Here is a 16,949-nt window from a genome sequence, read left to right as displayed (position 1 = left end):
AGTGCATCAATGCAGTCAAAATTATGCCAACATGCATGGTAATTCACTACTGAGACTGCAAACAAGGTGTTGTGATGATCCTCATTAGGCCCAGATGCTGTGGGATCTTCTGGTTTACCAAGCACCTTCCTAAATAGGGGCACACATAAATGGGATGTGCAATGTGAGTACTTGAGCTCCTTAAGCCTTACCACAGCACAATTAAATTCTCTTTGTACATCTGTCCAAAACTCTGAAATCCCACACTAGTGTCAAGGAGGCAACAGTTGTGGTCTCAGCTACCCAAACTGAAATGAAGAAATCTTAAGGCAGCAGTAGTATGTTTAGTGGATGATCTGCCCATTCTGGCAGATGCTTCGAAAAGGTATGAACTTTTTATGTGCCAAAAGAGCACAATATTGATGTTATCATGCTGCTAAAATGGCAACTATTATGGTAGACTTCAGGGGAGGAGTGACCTTAGGCTCCACGGGTCTTCTTTAGACACTATAAGTACTTCTAGAGGGAAGGATCATCAGCCCAAACTAATCCTTATCAAGCTAAAGGTGTCTCCAAAAAGGGATGGTCCAGTATACAACAGACAAGATTGGCCTCTTTATTTCTGGTTCACCTTAGGGAAAATTACTTCAGGATCTTCTGAATCTTCAAAAGTCAGTAAAGGCTATGAAGAACAGAAGCACAAACTAGAAGCAGGCATACATTCACGGAAGGATGAGAACATGATGGAATGAAACTAAGTAATGAAGGATAAGGAACCAGCACCAGACTGTGCTCCAGCCAAAGGTGGTAAAATATAAGAGGAGGCCTGTGCTGGGGCTGGTGTGAGCTACAGAGCTAACTCCATAATGGGGTTATCCTGCACACTCAATGAAAACTTCCTCCAGACATTAAACAGCTGCTGGAGCTCCAGGAATGGGAAAACAGCCCTAGTGCTAAATGACCAGGTGGACTCTCATTGACTAGTCTCTGCTGGCCTTCGTGGACATGAAGGCTGCATCCAGGAGGAAAACCATCCCTGTCTTAAATACGCATAATCCATAACTACATGATTCAGGGGACTAATCTCAAGATAAAGGTGCACAACCAAAGGATCTGGTGGATAATTAGGAAATGGAGGTGGCACAAAAATATCATGATACACCTCCCCCAGGGTGGAGGAGAGGGTGCACACCCAACAGCTTTAATAATTATGACAGAAACTGTTTGGGCTAGAGCCCCATCTAGTCAAGAGTGAGGTCATACTACCTGAGGAATTCAGTCAGCTGGTTGAATACCAGTCTTCCCCCAAGGAGGTTCAGGTTTGACCTAGCTTCCCAATACTTACCTTTGTAAAAAAGCTTCAATAAATGTCTGGGGATGCAAGGATGATCCTCCCGTTACTCTTCATAGGAGTTAACTCTCAACCACCACCATTTTTACGAACTGGTCAAAGAACTTTGTTTGCCTATGGGGCTCAGAAAAACTAAATTATTTATTTATTTATTTTACATTTGTTGACCGGGATAGTCCGACTGGATGCATGTCCACTTTCAGCCGAGGCCCGGGGAGAAAAGCTCCAAGATAATAATACACAATGAACACTTAGTAAATGCTAGTTTCAAGCACATTACAGTCATAAGCAATACCAGCATTTAGCGCATATAGAAATAACTTATTATAAAACACTTTACAAAACATAACATTATTTTCAAAGTTAACCACACATAACATTACATTCAGATTTAAGACACACTGAGCAGCAGTTATACAATTGATCCTTCCTGAAATGGAGTGGTAGAAAAAAGTTAGAAGTAGTTGAAGGTAAGGCACCTAAGAAATAGAGAGGTCACTAGTCGGGGTTAGTGCAAGGACATAACCAATGAGTTTTGAAGTATTTCTTGAGTTTGTTTTTGAATTACGTTAGTGAGGGTTCTAGGGTCAAGTCAGCTGGGAGTCTGTTCCATATTTTTCCAACAGAGTTGGCAAAAAAGAGCCCCCAGCTGAGTAGTTGGATTTGTATGTTTGAAATAGGAGTCTAGTGGATGATCGCAGTGGCCGGGTGCTGGTGTAGGGCTGATAATATTTTTTAGTGCAGGTATATTTTCTGGTTAGTAAAGGACTTTATGTGCCACTATTAGCTGGTTGAACTGCAGTAGGCTTGGCAGTTCAAGCCATTCTAGGCGATTTAGTTTGTGACAGTGGTGTGTCCGGTAGGCTGTGCCAGTAGCAAATCTGGCAATGTGGTTATAGCAGGATGATAGTTTATTAAGATCTGTTTTGTTTAAGTTGGAGAACAGAGGTGAGGTGTAGGGAAGAGTTGATAGCAGATGGGAATGGGCAATTGCAGTTCTAGCAAGTGGGGTAAGGAAAAGTTTGATTCTGTAAAGAGAGCCAAGTTTTTTATTAATGGTTTTGATAGTTTGACTGATATGCAACAAACTTCAGATGGTTATCAACTATGACACCCAGTAGTTTAGTTTGGGCTTTTGGGGAGATGATACTGCCATTGTTAGCAGTTATGTTGAAGGATGGCAGGGGGGTCCTGCATGTGGGGGAAAAGAGGAGCAACTTAGTTTTGTTGGGGTTTAGGATTAGATGTTGACTAGAGAACCATTTTTCCACTGTATTGAAGGTATTTGGGTTAATGTGAATAAAGTAGCTGGTGAGGTGCCAGAACAAATCAAGGTGGTGTCATCCGCATATTGAATGCAGGTAGCATCTGGGATGACTGAATGAAGGTCGTTGATAAAGATGGAGAAAAGAAGGGGTCCTAGTATCGAGCCCTGGGGGACTCCTAATGTGATGGGTAGGCGAGATGATAGCTTGCCTGCCATAGGGCTGCCTGTTGTCTGCCCTGCAGGTAGGACTGAAACCACTGGAATGCATGGTTGTTTAAGGAGAAGGCCTTCAAGGTATTTATAAGCATTTTGTGGTCAACCATGTCAAAAGCCTTGGATAGAGCTAGAAAGAGTGCTGAGGATAGTTTGTTATTACTGCGGTTGTGGTTAATGACATTAGAGAAAGAGAGGCGGGCAGAAGTAGTACTGTGGTGTGGCTTAAAGCCATGCTGAAAGTTGGACAACAGCTTGTTCTGTGTGAGGCAGTGCATGAGCTGTATGTGTACACACTTTTCCATAATTTTAGTTAGAGGTGACAGAATAGCTATAGGTCTAAAGTTTGACAGTTCAGTGGAACTGCCTCCTTTATGGAGGGGTATGACATGGGAGATTTTCCATATAATGGGTACAGTAGCTTCAGATATAGCTTTGTTGACCAAGATTGAGATGGGGTATGCTATGGTGTCAGCAGTCTTTTGCAGATAGTCTGCTGGGAGGAGGTCAGCAGCCAGGGTGGTGGGTCTTTGTTTCTTAAGTAGGGCATGAATAAGTTGAGTAGGAGCAGGTTGGAAGGTAAAGTATGTTTGGGTACTGGGTGTGGCTACATTAGAATTAGAGCCATTGGGAGAGAGTTGGCTGGCTAGAGACTGGATAGTCTCTGTGAAGAAGCTGTTGAAGTTATTAGCAATGTCTACTGGGGATTTTTGTTGAGAAGCTGAGGGGGGGGGGGTGGAGTGGCGGTTTGGCCTGAGTGGAGTAGTTTGTTTATTCCTGCCCAGAACTTTTGAGGTTTGTTTAGGTGTTTTTGCAGTAGATGGTAGTAGTGGTTCTTTTTGTCTAAGGTTATGAATTTTTTGGTGTCATTCCTTAGCTGTCTGAATCTTAGTTGGTCAAGTGGGGCTTTTGTTTTTCGGTAGGTGGGCCATGCTTTGTTTCTGAGTGAAATTTTGTTTTTGGTATCTTTAGAAAGCCATGGTGCAATATTAACTTTGGTTCTAATAGAGCGGCTGGGAGCATGGGAGTTAAGAAAAGCAAGGAATTTGGTGTTAAAGTATGCTACTGCTTCATCTAGGGGGAGACGTTTTAGTACTGACCAGTTGCATGCCTTAAGTTAATTCTGAAACTTGGTGAGAATAAAATTCTTGTTGTTTCTTAATGTTCTATAGGTGGATTGGTAGGAGCAGTCTACTTTGAGCTTGATTACATAGGTCAGACAGTGGTCACTTAGGTCACCAGGCAAAGCGCCTGATTTATAAGATTGAAGATGCGTATTGATGAGTACCCAGTCTAGGGTACATTCCTTGTTATTGGGTTTTCCTGTCCTGGTGGGGGAGGTTATGATTTGAGTAAATCCATAGAGGTTTATGTGGGCTGTGGGGGTTTCACAAGAGCAAGTGTTCCAGTCAATGTTGAAATCCCCAAGAACAATTGTTTATTAGGGGTAGTTATGAGATAACCAATAAAAGAAGTCTTCTAAGGTTTCTGTGTTCCTCCATGGGGGAATGTAGACACAGACAATGTTTACATTTTTGTTTTTGTTAATTTGTAGTTTTGAGATAAGAATTTCAGCATTACTGAACTGGGGTGGTTGTTGGGTGTCTATGCTGACAGACATGGTAGACTTGTAAAGTATGGCTACCTCACCACCCTTTCTGGTGGTATGGTCTAGTCGAAACATACTATACCCTGGTGGCAGAATCTCATGGTCCTTGGTGGCAGGCTTTAGCCATGTTTCTGTTAGGCATAATATATTTGGGGAATGAACAGCTAAGAGGGCATGCAGATGCTGAGTTTTGTTATATTTTGCTCCTAATGTTTAGATGGCAGGCCAGCAGTGAGTTAGGTAGTTTATTTGTTGGAGCTATGGTGGTAGGGGATATAGTAGAGGGATTAGGGCCAACAGGTGGGGATGGATCAGAGTTTGGGTGGATGTCACCATCCTTTGTGAGGCTGTAGTGTATCCTGAGTATGAGTTTTAAGATTTTGAATAAAGTTTTGTAACAGTGTCTAGTTTTATGACTAATGTAACTAGGCCTAGTAAGATGGTAGTATTTAGGGGTTGAGGAGGTAAGCATGAGGGGAGTGAGTAAGGGTGCATTATTATCTGTTGTAGATGGGATGGATGTTTGGAATTTAGGGTAGTGGAAACATGGGTGGTATTAATATTCGTAGGTGGTCAGGCGATATGGGATGAGTAAAACGGATAAAAGTAGAGTTAATAAGACAATTTTGGGTGATAGCATACCTACTGAATGAGACTTGAAACTTAGGCAAAAGGAATAGTAGAGATGGAGGACTGGTGGTATCAAGTTGAGGGTGGTGCTGTTGAGTGACAAGTTGTTACTGATTGGTTTAAAAAAGTGGGTGTGGTCTAGTACCAATAAATGTAGCAGCACCAGGGGTGGGAGGAGTTTGGGTGCAGGGTGGGGTGCGAAGCAAGCCCAAGTGAAGTGAGGGCAAGTGGAGCAGGGATGAACCAATGTCTGTACTAAGGTGTAGCAGTGTAAACTGTATGAGGAAAGCAGGGGGTGGGGGAAAAGTGAAGGCAGTAGGAGTGGTTAGAGGAATACTTAACTGACTCAAGACACCACACCAGAGGTAAGTTGAATGTAAGGGCCTAAAATCTGCACTCAGCACTGTAATATTACTTGTACTCAGCACTTTAATTTTACTTATGTTTAGCAGGAAAGAGGATTTTTACAAGGGTTTACAAGGGTTACTTGTTCAAATGTCAGACAAGTAAGTAAAACATTCAACAGGAATCTATGTCTGAGTATTAGAAAGCCAGAAAGGTGCAAATTATACCTATAAAAATTAGGGTCAGAGAGACAAATGTAAGAGTCAGTGTACTTTAGCTACAGGGGAAGAAGGCAAACACTCAAGTAGAAAAAGAGCCCTATGGCTGACCAAAATGGTGACTTGCTTAATTACACAGCACTGTAAGAGAAAGCTTAACAAATGCTTTTTATATGTGTAACCTACTCTGAGTAATTGCTGAGAGAACCAATTTTTGTTGTTGTTTTCCAATTGCAATCCTGTAGACACTGTTATTCAGGAGCTGCAGTACATTAGTGTAGGTAAATATGAAGTTCAATCTGATTAATTGCTGGGAGAAAATTTTTGTTGTGTTTTCCAACTGTAATCCTGTAGACACCGTTATTCAGGAGCTGCAGTATATTAGTGTAGGTAAATGTGAAGTTCAGTCTGAGTCATGCCAGGTCATCCAAGGGGGGAATAGAAAGGGAAATCCTAAGCACCTAGATTTGAAAAAAAAAAATCGCTGGGAGTTGTAACTGTTGTGTTCTTCCTAGAGATGGTACAGGCAAAAAAGGGTGCAAATCCTTGCTAACAACTTGGTGGATACTCTTGATGCTTGGGTATGCAAATGCAAGTCTTCAAAGATGAAAAAAAAACAAGAAAGAACTGGCAGGCTGGGAATACAAACACTTTTAAATATCTATTGCATTACCATCAAAGGACACAATGTCTAACAGAAGTGACACCCCTAAATGTAGGACACTGCTGAAAGAAAATTCTGAATGTTGAAGTGTCCGCAACCAAGGCCTGAACAAGAAGTGTCCACCATAGATCAACAGTACCATAATCTACAGATCTACCCTGCAAAAAAACAAACATATAATGCAATTTGAAAGCACTGCTACTTTAAAAGGCTTGGAAGATATACCATCTCCACTGTACTAAAAGAAGACTTGTTACAGTTACCTTGCAGTAGACTTGGTCTTTTGTTTCTAGCCACAACTGACAAAGTGTCAAAAGCTCCTTCTCACAATCTTGACTGGGATCTGGCATTCAAATAAAACATAACAGGATAAGAAACTGGCCAAGGTCAATGTATATATTCAACAATCTTTCTAAACACATCACAATGTTCAATGAAAAGGAATGAATGCTCTTTACATGTAATCAGTATGCACTTTAACCTGGCAGGCATTTCTGAAAATAATGTGTTGTTTAAGAGTGTTAAGTGAAAACTGATAATCTCCTGACTTTTGACTGACAGTAAGCTAATAAAACCCTTAAACAATTATACTACTACATCACTAGGCCATAAAGAACCAGGCACATTTATTCAACAGCTTTCATTTAATTAAAAATGCAAATAAAATCCAAACAGTACTGCAAAAACTTAGTCATTTACAAAAAAAGCATATCTACTTTCTGGTTTCGTAATGTTATCAAGACAGACCAGACTACAGTCTACAGCAGACTTACCAGAAGTGGACCGTTGTGAAACAGGACTGTTATACTGTAACAATTTCTTTTACTTATAGGATAGGATAGTTATTATGAAATATTCAGTTTATTAAAGTTACACACTAGTAAATGACACAAAGTCAGACAACAGTAATAGAGAAGAGGGGCTCTGAGCTGTAATTTCTGTAACACAGCATTTGATTCCCAGAGACATCCTTTGCCCACTGTGAGACCTTGAGCAAGTCACTTGTCCAGGCAGTGCTTAGGGACAGCTTGGAATTTGGGCTAGGCTGCTCAGTAGTCTGCTGCACTGCAAGTATTGTAACTACCTATTTTTTTGGAAACATTTACAAATGATTTGTTTGACCAGAAGGTTTGAGTACAATCTTACCGAGAAAAGGTGCTATGGAGAACGAAGGAAGACAAGATAGGACAGGTATAGCTGCAGGTGATTATGCTGCAAAGGATTAGACTGCTGAAAGCAAACAACATGGAGGCAATTAGAAAAGTTATTTAAAGTATAAAGAAATAGCTGTGTATAGACTTCCAAGCATCAGGTAGTTAAAACATCCTTCCTGAAAGATAGTCAGCAAAACATATGGTGGGTAAAACAAACTAATTTAGCCTAGTCTGCTCAAATATTATTACATGTACTTGGTCACTTCACCACTTGTAAAATGTCAACTTTCTAATAAGAATACCAAAGGACACCCTTTATAACTGTATAATCTACAATTCAAACACTTCAGGGCAAAACACCTAACCACTGTTTTATGATGTAATCTACCGCAGTACAGTACAGTTGTGTACACTTAGCATGAATGTAGATGCTCGAGTCTATTCACTGTTGCAGTCCTGACTTGTGGGATTTTCCTGCCATGAAAGCCCATGCCCGGCCTGACTACCAGAGAAAATTCTTTCCTCCTCCTAATGCTGGTGGACACCCTAATCGATGTCAGTACGCTTGTGTATATAGGGAGCCGGCTTATGTCATGAAATCAGTTTTTTTCTTGTCCCCTTACAGGTAGGAGCCCCAGGTGAACAGTAGAGAACTGAGGAAGAGAGCCCCTACAGGAAGGGAGAACCAGGGGAGGTTCCCTTGGCTAGACAAGAGGTTATAAGTATACTATTTAATAGGTTAAGGTGGAAGGAGGGAGGGATGGAAGACTGCAATAGTGAATACACTCAAACATCTACATTCATGGTAAGTGTACATAGCTGTACTATGTTCTTCATGTTTTCCTTTTGCAGTCGTGACTTGTGGGAAAATTCACAAAGCTGAAAAGAAGGAAGAAGGAGATTAGGGAGAGGAGAGGATGCCCTGCAGGATGGCAGTGCAAATCCTCCTCTGGACTGAGAAAAAGGCTGCTAAATGGTAGTGTTTGGTGAAGGTATGAACAGATGGCCAGGTGGCAGCTTCCAGGAAGTCCTTAGTAGGGACTCCATTCAGAAGGCAGTAGAGGTTGCAGAGATTGCAGTAGTCCTAGTTGAGTGCGACCTGACAGCCTCAGGAGATTTTTTGCCATGATGGCTGAAACAGAGAGATACATTAGGAGACGGTCTGTTTAGAAGCTGGTTTTCCCTCAAAGTCAGGGGCAAAGGTCACATAAATCTGATCAAAATTTCTAAAGGTTCTCAGTCTGTCGAGATAGTAGTTGAGCTGCCTATGCACACCCAAAGAATACAGCATTATGTCCCCTTTGTTCTGAGGGTTGGGAAAGAATGTAGGCAGGTGAATGTCTTGATTTAGAGAAGTGTCAGTGACCACCTTGGGCATGAAATAAGGGTTAGTTTTGAGGAAAAATATATCTGGGTGGAAGATGAGGAATGGTTCCACCAGGAGAGTCTACAGTTCAGAGACACTCCTGGTTGAGGTGATGGCCATCAGCAGGGCAGTTTTTCCAAGTTAAAAACTGTAGTTGGGCAAAGGCTGTAGGTTCGAAGGGAGGCACTGTCAACTTTTCTGGAACAAAGTTAAGGTGCAGTGGAGGGGTAAGGCTGCCTACTGGGTGGTCGAATGTGGATGACTCCCCTAAGAAACTGCCTTAACAGGGAATAAGGAAAGACAGGAGAAAGAGCAAGACTATGGACCGAAATGGCAGTTGCATAAATTTTAATGGAGGAGTAGGAAAGGCCTTTATTAACCACACTAGCCAGGTAATCTAGAATGGTAGCAATCTGGGATGAATCAGGATTGTTGTGCTGCTGCTGGCACCAAATGGAAAATATTTTCCACTTAGCTGAGTATGACGTCCTAGTACTAGGCCTTCTGGATTCCTTGAGAATGTCCTAAACCTGTTTGCTTAGGGTAAGCTTATTCCTGGATGCTGTAGAATTATCCAAGCTGAAATGCTGAGCGTCTGCAGGCAAGGGTGCACAACTCTTACCTTGTCCTGAATAAGAAGATAAAATCTCCGATGAAACAGCCATAGATTCTAGTTGGGTAGTTCGAGAAGCAGAGGACACATGTGCTGTCTGAGCCTGTCTGGGGCTATCAGTATTGCCCTTGGAACCTCTTCTCTTAGCTTTAGAAGAATTCGAGGTAGTAGTGGTAAGGGAGGGAATGCATAAATGAAGAGATAAATCCAAAGGAAAGAAAAAGCATCTGCTCTCCCGGCTGATTTCTGTTTGATCCTGGAAAAGAATCTTTCCAGTTGAGAGTTTTTCTTGGAAGCAAAGCAGTCCATCTCTGAGTCATGCTGAGAAATATTTCACAATGCAGACGCTATTCGTGGGGATCCATCAAATTTCTCCTGAGGTGATCTGCTATAGTATTTTCAGCCCCTGGAAGGTATTGCTCCAGGAGGTGCAACCCCAGAGAGTGACCAGTTTCCTAAATCTGCATTGCTAGGCAGCATACACAGTAAGAGTGAATGCCCCCTTCTTATGTATGTACCACATAACTGTGGTGTTTGCTGTTTTGACTAACAGGACCCATGGTTTCCATTTTTCCTTGAAGGCCTTTTTGCACTGCCATAAGCTCTTTCCAGTTTATGTGCCTGTCCTTGAACTGAACCTGCCACTTCCCTTGGGATTGGAGACAGAGAAAGTGGGCCCCCCAGGCTTTCTCTGAGGAATCTGGGGTGAGAGTTTGACCTTGGGGTGTGAATCTGAATGGAAGGCCCTGATTTTGGGCACAAGCCTGTACCCACCATGCAAACTCCTCTTTGAGACAAGGGATCAGCTGTACCTCGGTCATCAGGCACTGAATGCTGGCACCATAAATTTTTGAGATACCACTTGAGTTTCCTCATGTGCAGTGTGGTCAGGGGGAACCATGAGGATACAAAATTCCATGTATCCCTGTGCTCGGAGAAACTCTCTGTGTGACATGCATGGTTTCTGCTGGATTCTTTGAAAGTAGTGGGTCAAAAAAAAAGACCTTGTCTGGGGGAAGAAAGTTTTTTTTTATGTGAAGAGTTCCATGAGTGCTCCCATGAAGACTATCCTGTTGGTTAGAACAGTGCTGGATTTTTTTTTAATTTATCATAAAGCCCAGGGAGGACAGGAGGTCTTGGGTAAACTTTAGATCCTTGTGAAGCTTTGATAGATTTGTGGCTTGTATCAGGCAATCGTCCAGATAAGGGTATATTTGGGCCCCTCTGGTCTTGCAGAAGGCAACTGCAGGGGCTAAGCACTTGGTGAAAACCCTTGGAGTAGTAGACAAACCAAAGGGCAGTGCTGAAACTTGATCGTGACTAGAACCTGCTCTGAAGCAAAGAAAGCTTATGTGTGATTCTTGAACTGGGATGTGCAGGTTAGCATCTTTTACATCCAGAGAAACCATAAAGGCCTATGGGGCTAATGTGGGCAGGAGTTTATGAAGGGTCAGCATTCTGAATTTTGGAACCAGCAGAAACTGAGGTTGGAATGGTCTAAGAAAGGATGCTAAGAGTCTTCTTTTCTGGGAACCAGGAATAGCCTGGAGTTAAACCCTTTGCTTTTGTGATGCTCTAGAATTGGTTCCACTGATCCATGAGAATACAAAATCTGGATTTGTGAAAGGGCCTGTTTTTTGATTCTTGGGAACATCGGGATAGCCAGAGTATTCTAAAGGCTCTTTGAAAGTGAGTTTGTAACCATTTGAAATTCTGCCTAGAACCCATTTGTCAGAGGTGATGTGAGTCCAGTTTTGTTTGAACAAGGACAGTCATCCTTCTAGTCTTGTGGGGGGGTGGGTCATTGTTGCTCTCTGGGAGAAGCCTGGGGCCCAGAACTCCCTTGCCTAGAAGTTTCTGAGGTCCACTGCCTGAGTCTCTGCAGCTGTTGCCACTGCCTGTGAGTGCTTTCCAACTGGGTTTTCCTCTGTCTGCCTCTAGATTGGGAGGAAAAGGACAGTACAGTTTTGTACCTACCATAAATGTAAATGTTCGAGTGTAAACACTGCTGCAGTCATTACACTTGGGTTATCCTGCCGTCAGGCGGTTCCCCAGTCGGCCTGAGTTCCAAAGTCTTTGCCCGGCATCGGTTGCTGTTGCCTCCTCCCTGATGTCAGTGCGACAGGGGTATATAAGATGCAGCTGACGCCATTTTCTTCAGTTTTTCTTGCCCCAGATGTCAGGTGCCCCCAAATAGGTAGGCAATTCAAATTGCTAGTAAAGTATACATAAGAAAAGCAAACAACAACTTTCAGTTACCAGCAAATACTTCCCATAGGTAGTAAAGGGTAGAAGACATAGGTACATACCAGCAAGTAAGAGGGGAAGGAGGGAGGGTAACCTGGACTGCAGCAGTGTATACACTCGAACATCTACATTTATGGTAGGTACAAAACAGTACTATGTTCATCGTGTTACACTGCTGCAGTCATTACACTTGCGTGGAATCCCAAAGCTGAGGAAGGGTGGCTGGTTCTATAAGGCATTAGGGGTGGCTATAAGGCCCTGCAGCACAGCAGTGGCAAAGCCAGCTTTGGATTTGGAGTATAAAGGCAAATGGTAATGCTTGGTGAAGGTATGCACAGACCTCCATGTTGCTGCTTCCAAAATATCCTTGGTAGGTACTCCTCTGAGGTAGGCAGTTGAAGTGGATGTTGCCCTGCTGGAGTGAGATCTAATGCTGCTAGGTACAGTGTTCCCATGGTGTGTATAGCAGGAACGTATACAATGTCCTATCCATTTTGAAATAGTTGGTTTTAGAATGGCTTTTCCCTGTGCTCCTGCAGCATATGCTACCAATAATTGCTCAGATTTTCTGAAAGCTTTGGTTTTGTCCAAGTAGAAGCATAACTGCCTGTGAATGTCAAAATAATGTAGTCTCTCCCCTTTATTTTGTGGTTTTGGATAAAAAGTTGGCAAGTGAATAGTTTGGTTTAGAGCCACATTTGAAACCACCTTTGGCATAAACGTAGGGTTAGTTCTTAAAGATACCCTGTCCTGGTGGAAAATGAGGAAAGGTTCCACTGCCATTAGTGCCTGTAATTCTGAAACTCTTCATGCTGATGTTATTGCCAGTAGCAGGGCAGTTTTCCAAGAGATATATTTTAATTCTGCTGTGTTAGCTGGTTCAAAAGGAGGTAAAGTTAATTTTTCCAAAACAAAGTTGAGGTCCCAAGTTGGAGTAGGTGCTCTATGGGGCGGTCTTATGTTTTTAGCCCCTCTGAGGTACTATTTTAGCAAAGGATTAGAGAAAATTGGTAGATCCGTGATGTAATGAGCAGAAATGGCAGAGGCGTGGATCTTGATGGATGAAAAGGAGAGGCCCTTGTCCAGCATCTCAGTTAAATATTGTAGTATCTGAGGAATGTTTGGGACAAGAGGGTCAAGGTTGTGAGCCTGGTTCCAGGCACAGAATCTCTTCCATTTATCCGAATAGGCTTTCCTGGTACTAGGCCTTCTGGCCTTCAGAATGACATCCATAACAGCTTTGGAGAGAGGCATTGCTTGCTTGACTAAGGAATTTTCCATGCAGCTAGGTTTAAGGTCTTTAGCTGGCTGTGAAGTATCTGATTGTTGTGCTGAGTCAGCAGATGTGGGATTTGAGGCAAAATCAAGGGTGGTTCTTGTGCTAAGTTTTTTAAGATTGGGTACCAGTACTGGCGTGGCCAGTCTGGTGCAATCAGGATCATCTTTGGCTCTTCTTGCCTGGCTTTTATGAGTACCTTTGGAAGGAGAGGCAGAGGTGGGAATGCATATACTTGTAGGTTTTTCCAGCTGAATGAGAGGGCATCCACTTTCCATGCTTGTGGATGGTAACTCCTTGTGCAGAAGTTCTGTAGCTGGCAGTTCACTGGGGATGCAAACAGATCTATGTCCGGGCTCCACCATTTATGTGTTATCATTCTGAATATTTGTGGATGCAATTCCCATTCATGGGGATCCATGATGTTTCTGCTTAGGTCATCTGCCAGTGTGTTTTTCTCTCCTGGCAGGAATTGTGCTTGCAGATGGACTTGGTAGTCTACAGCTGTGCTCCACAAGGTCATGGCTTGTCTGCAGAGGGGGTAAGAGTGTGTGCCCCCTTGCTTGTTTATGTACCACATAACTGTGTTGTCTGTCTTTAGTAACAATTGTCCTGGATGCAGCAGGTCCTTGAAAACTATAAGGGCGTTTTGTACAGGTAGCATCTCTTTTTGATTGATGTGAAGATGCCTTTGTTCTGCTGGCCACTCGCCCTGAATACATTTTCCTGCCATGTGTGCTCCCCAGGTGTAATCCGATACATCTGTTGTCAGTGTTTACCTGGCTGTGAGTTGAGTAAAAGGCTGTCCCTTGTTGAGGTGACAAACTTGAGCCCACCATCGAAACTCCTGTTGAAGGCAAGGAATTAGTGGTATAACTGTTTCCAAACTTTGACAGTGTTGAGACCATACACTCTTTAGGTACCATTGTAGTTTCCTCATATGCAGTCTGGCATATGGAATTAGTAGTACGCAAGATGCCATGTAACCCAAGGCCTGTAGAATTTTTCTTGCAGAGAGTTGGGTCTTTGTTGCCATCAATTGAAAGTATTGAGTCAGTTGTCCTTGCTTGTCTGGCATGAGATAAGCCATCTGGGCCGTTGTGTTCAAGCTGGCACTCAGGAATATTATCTCTTGTGAGGGCACTAGTTTTGATTTCTTTCTTTCTGTGTACCCCAGGCAACTTAACTTTTTTACGAATGTCAGATGCTTTAGAAAAATGTCCTTGCTCTCTGCTTGAATCAGGCAGTCCTCCAGGTACGGATAAATTTGAATTCCTTTCTGTCTGCAAAATGCAATTACCGGTGCCAGGCACTTTGTGAAGACCCTGGGTGCAGTAGATAAGCCAAAGGGCAGTGCAGAGAATTGATAGTGCATTGAACCAGCTATGAATCTGAGGTATCTTCTGCAGTTTTGTCTGATAGGGACATGCAGGTATGCCTCCTTGAGGTCCAAGGTCACGAGCCAAGCTTTCTTGCCCAGCATGGGAAGAAGCTGCTGTAGTGTCAACATTTTGAATTTCGGAACATCCAGGTAAGTGTTTAGGGAAGAAAGATCCAGAATGGGCCTCCAGGGCTTTGTCCTTTCTGGGAACCAGACAGTCTTGAATAAAATCCTAGTCCTTGCTCCTGTGGTGGTACCTTTTAAATAGCTCTCATGTCCAGGAGTGCTGTAATTTGTTTTTGAGCCTCTGCCCATTGATTTGGTGGCAGATTTGGCATTCCTTTTAACCTTGGCAGAGTGTGAAAGTGGAACCTGTAACCTTGAGATACAATGTTGTGAACCCATTTGTCTTTGGTGATCCAATGCCAATTGTGATAGAAAAGTGCCAGTTTTCCTCCTAAGGGGGCTGCCAAGAGAGAGCTGTTTGGCAGCTGTATTGGGAAGTCATTGAGGCTGCTTTTTATATGGTTGGGGCCTGTCTTCCCCTTCTTTCTGGCCTGGTGCACCCCATTGTCGAGGCCTGTAAGGACCTTGTGGTTAACCTCTACCTCTTGGACGTCTGTATCTGCCCCTTTGAGGTCTGTCTGTAACTGGAAAGGACCAATTCTTTGTTGGCCAATTTCTGCTAAATCGAGGAGGCTGAACCTGTAAGAAATTCTTCACCGTTTGCATAGATTTTGCCTTATCCTCCATCTTCTTCAATACCTCTTCTGCCTTAACTCCAAATAACACATCCCGCTGCAAAGGTGCATCCAATAATTTTGTTTAACATGATCTGGTAACGTATGTTCTTTTAACCAAGCATGTCTTCTAATGACAAAGCCTGTAACTGCTGCTCTACAGGAGGCCTCTAAAGAATCAAAACCACATTGCAAAGTATGTTTTCCCACTTGTTCAGCTGCATGCAATAAATCCTGCATTTCTTTAAAATTAGGAGGATCTGAATTTGGAACCATTTTTTTGTTTCAACTGAGACATCAAAAATTGCTGATATTTTAGCATGTGAAACTGGCAATTTAAGGCTCTCATTGCTAAAGTTGCAGACGTATATACTTTTTTCCCCATCTGTCTAATGCTCTGGCATGCCTGTCAGAGGGAACTGGGTTTTTTGCTGATGAGGCCTTAATTCCTTTGGGTCCCTGAGAAATAGTTTCAGGGTCAGCAACAGGGCTTTTACACAGAAATTTGTGTGAGTCAGGGACTCTGTAATATCTGTCAGGTTTAACTGGGGCTGGAGGTAGAGAGTCAGGATTTAAGCTGGATTCAGTATGCACATCATCCACAGTATCTAACACTGGCAGAATAGCAAGGGGTCTGTGTTGAGGTAATAAAAGGAAGTCTCTGAGCCTTTTCTTGGATTCTGAGTAATCCTGGCCTTCCCAATGGAAATGCTCCCTCATGGTACATAAGGTTTCCCCAAACGAGTAGTCCTCAGGCGGAGAGGCTGATGGAATTGATTCCTGAGCATCAGAATCCTCATAAGGGGGTAAAGAATAATCTATGTCTGAGGAGGAATCTGAAGAAATGGACACCTGGTCGGATGAGTCATAGTCTGCATCCTGTCTGGGCCTTTTATCAGGAGGGGGATGAGACCCCCTGATCAGGGTGATTAAGTCTTCGGCCATTTTGAGCATCTGTGTCTTAGGCATGGAGGCCTGTCCTGGAGAATGCTGCATTTGTTTCTTTGTTTTTAAGGGAGGCTTAGACTTAGCAGAGGGTTTAATGCTTAACTGAGTAGGCCTGAAAACACCCTCTGAAGCTGTGGATTGCTCAGCTACTTCAGTTCCCTCTGAAGGGTTAGTTTCGGTAGGCTGAAAAACTTGTGTATCCAAAGGCCCAGCCAGCTCCACGTGGGAGTCAGAGGCGGCCTGTGGTTCTGCAGAAGCGGTCATCAGCGGCTGCGAAGGCGCCTCGCTGAAAACCGGAGAACCGGCAATTGGCCTAGAAGAGGCCTCGTCGTCAGTTTTGGGCCTCGATTGCCTGTCCTTGTCTTTGCGCTTTTTATGTATTCCGATCGTCGGAAGTTCAGACGGCATGGTGTAATTGAATTTTCTGCCAAAATAATGCCGGGTAAAATCAAACCGACGTTTAATAGTGCGCTTATTAAACCTAGCACAAAACCAACAACCAGTGAAGTTGATGTCTGGGCCTAGGCATGGGATACAACAGGAATGGAAATCCTTATGAGGTATTTGCTTCCCACAAGAAATACAGTTGTTAACTTTTACTGACATCGGTCTGAGTCCAGAAAAAGTTTCCCCAATGGGGTACTTAGCTTTGTAGAAGACTTCATTCTGGATTCGGAATGAAAGTCTCAGGAGTCGGCCGACCGGCACTTGCGAACTGCTTTTGCTTTGGCCACCGCACGGCAAGAAAGACTGAAGAAAATGGCGTCGGCTGCATCTTATATACCCCTGTCACACTGACGTCAGGCAGGAGGCGACAGCAACAGACGCCGGACCAAGACTTTAGAACTCAGGCCGACTGGGGAACCGCCTGACGGCAGGATAACCCAAGTGTAATGACTGCAGCAGTGTAACACGATGAACATCAATGTTTAATGGGGAAGCTCCTAC

General features: G+C 43.3%; 1 protein-coding gene across 1 annotated transcript in view; it reads right to left on the bottom strand.

Moving 5' to 3' along the window:
- The window catches only part of NFRKB (nuclear factor related to kappaB binding protein), a gene marked incomplete in the record, with an annotated part of 1,477,031 nt that overhangs the window by 868,441 nt on the left and 591,641 nt on the right, over positions 1–16,949 (bottom strand). The window contains 1 exon segment of the mRNA XM_044081086.1: positions 6,540–6,619. Within this exon segment, the coding sequence (XP_043937021.1) occupies positions 6,540–6,619 (80 nt within the window).

The sequence above is a fragment of the Protopterus annectens genome, chromosome 8.part0, assembly GCF_019279795.1.
Source record: "Protopterus annectens isolate FY-2018-M chromosome 8.part0, PAN1.0, whole genome shotgun sequence".
NCBI lineage: Eukaryota > Metazoa > Chordata > Ceratodontiformes > Protopteridae > Protopterus > Protopterus annectens.
The sequence above is the reverse complement of the archived record's forward strand: the minus strand, read 5'-3'. Positions and strand labels throughout refer to the sequence as shown.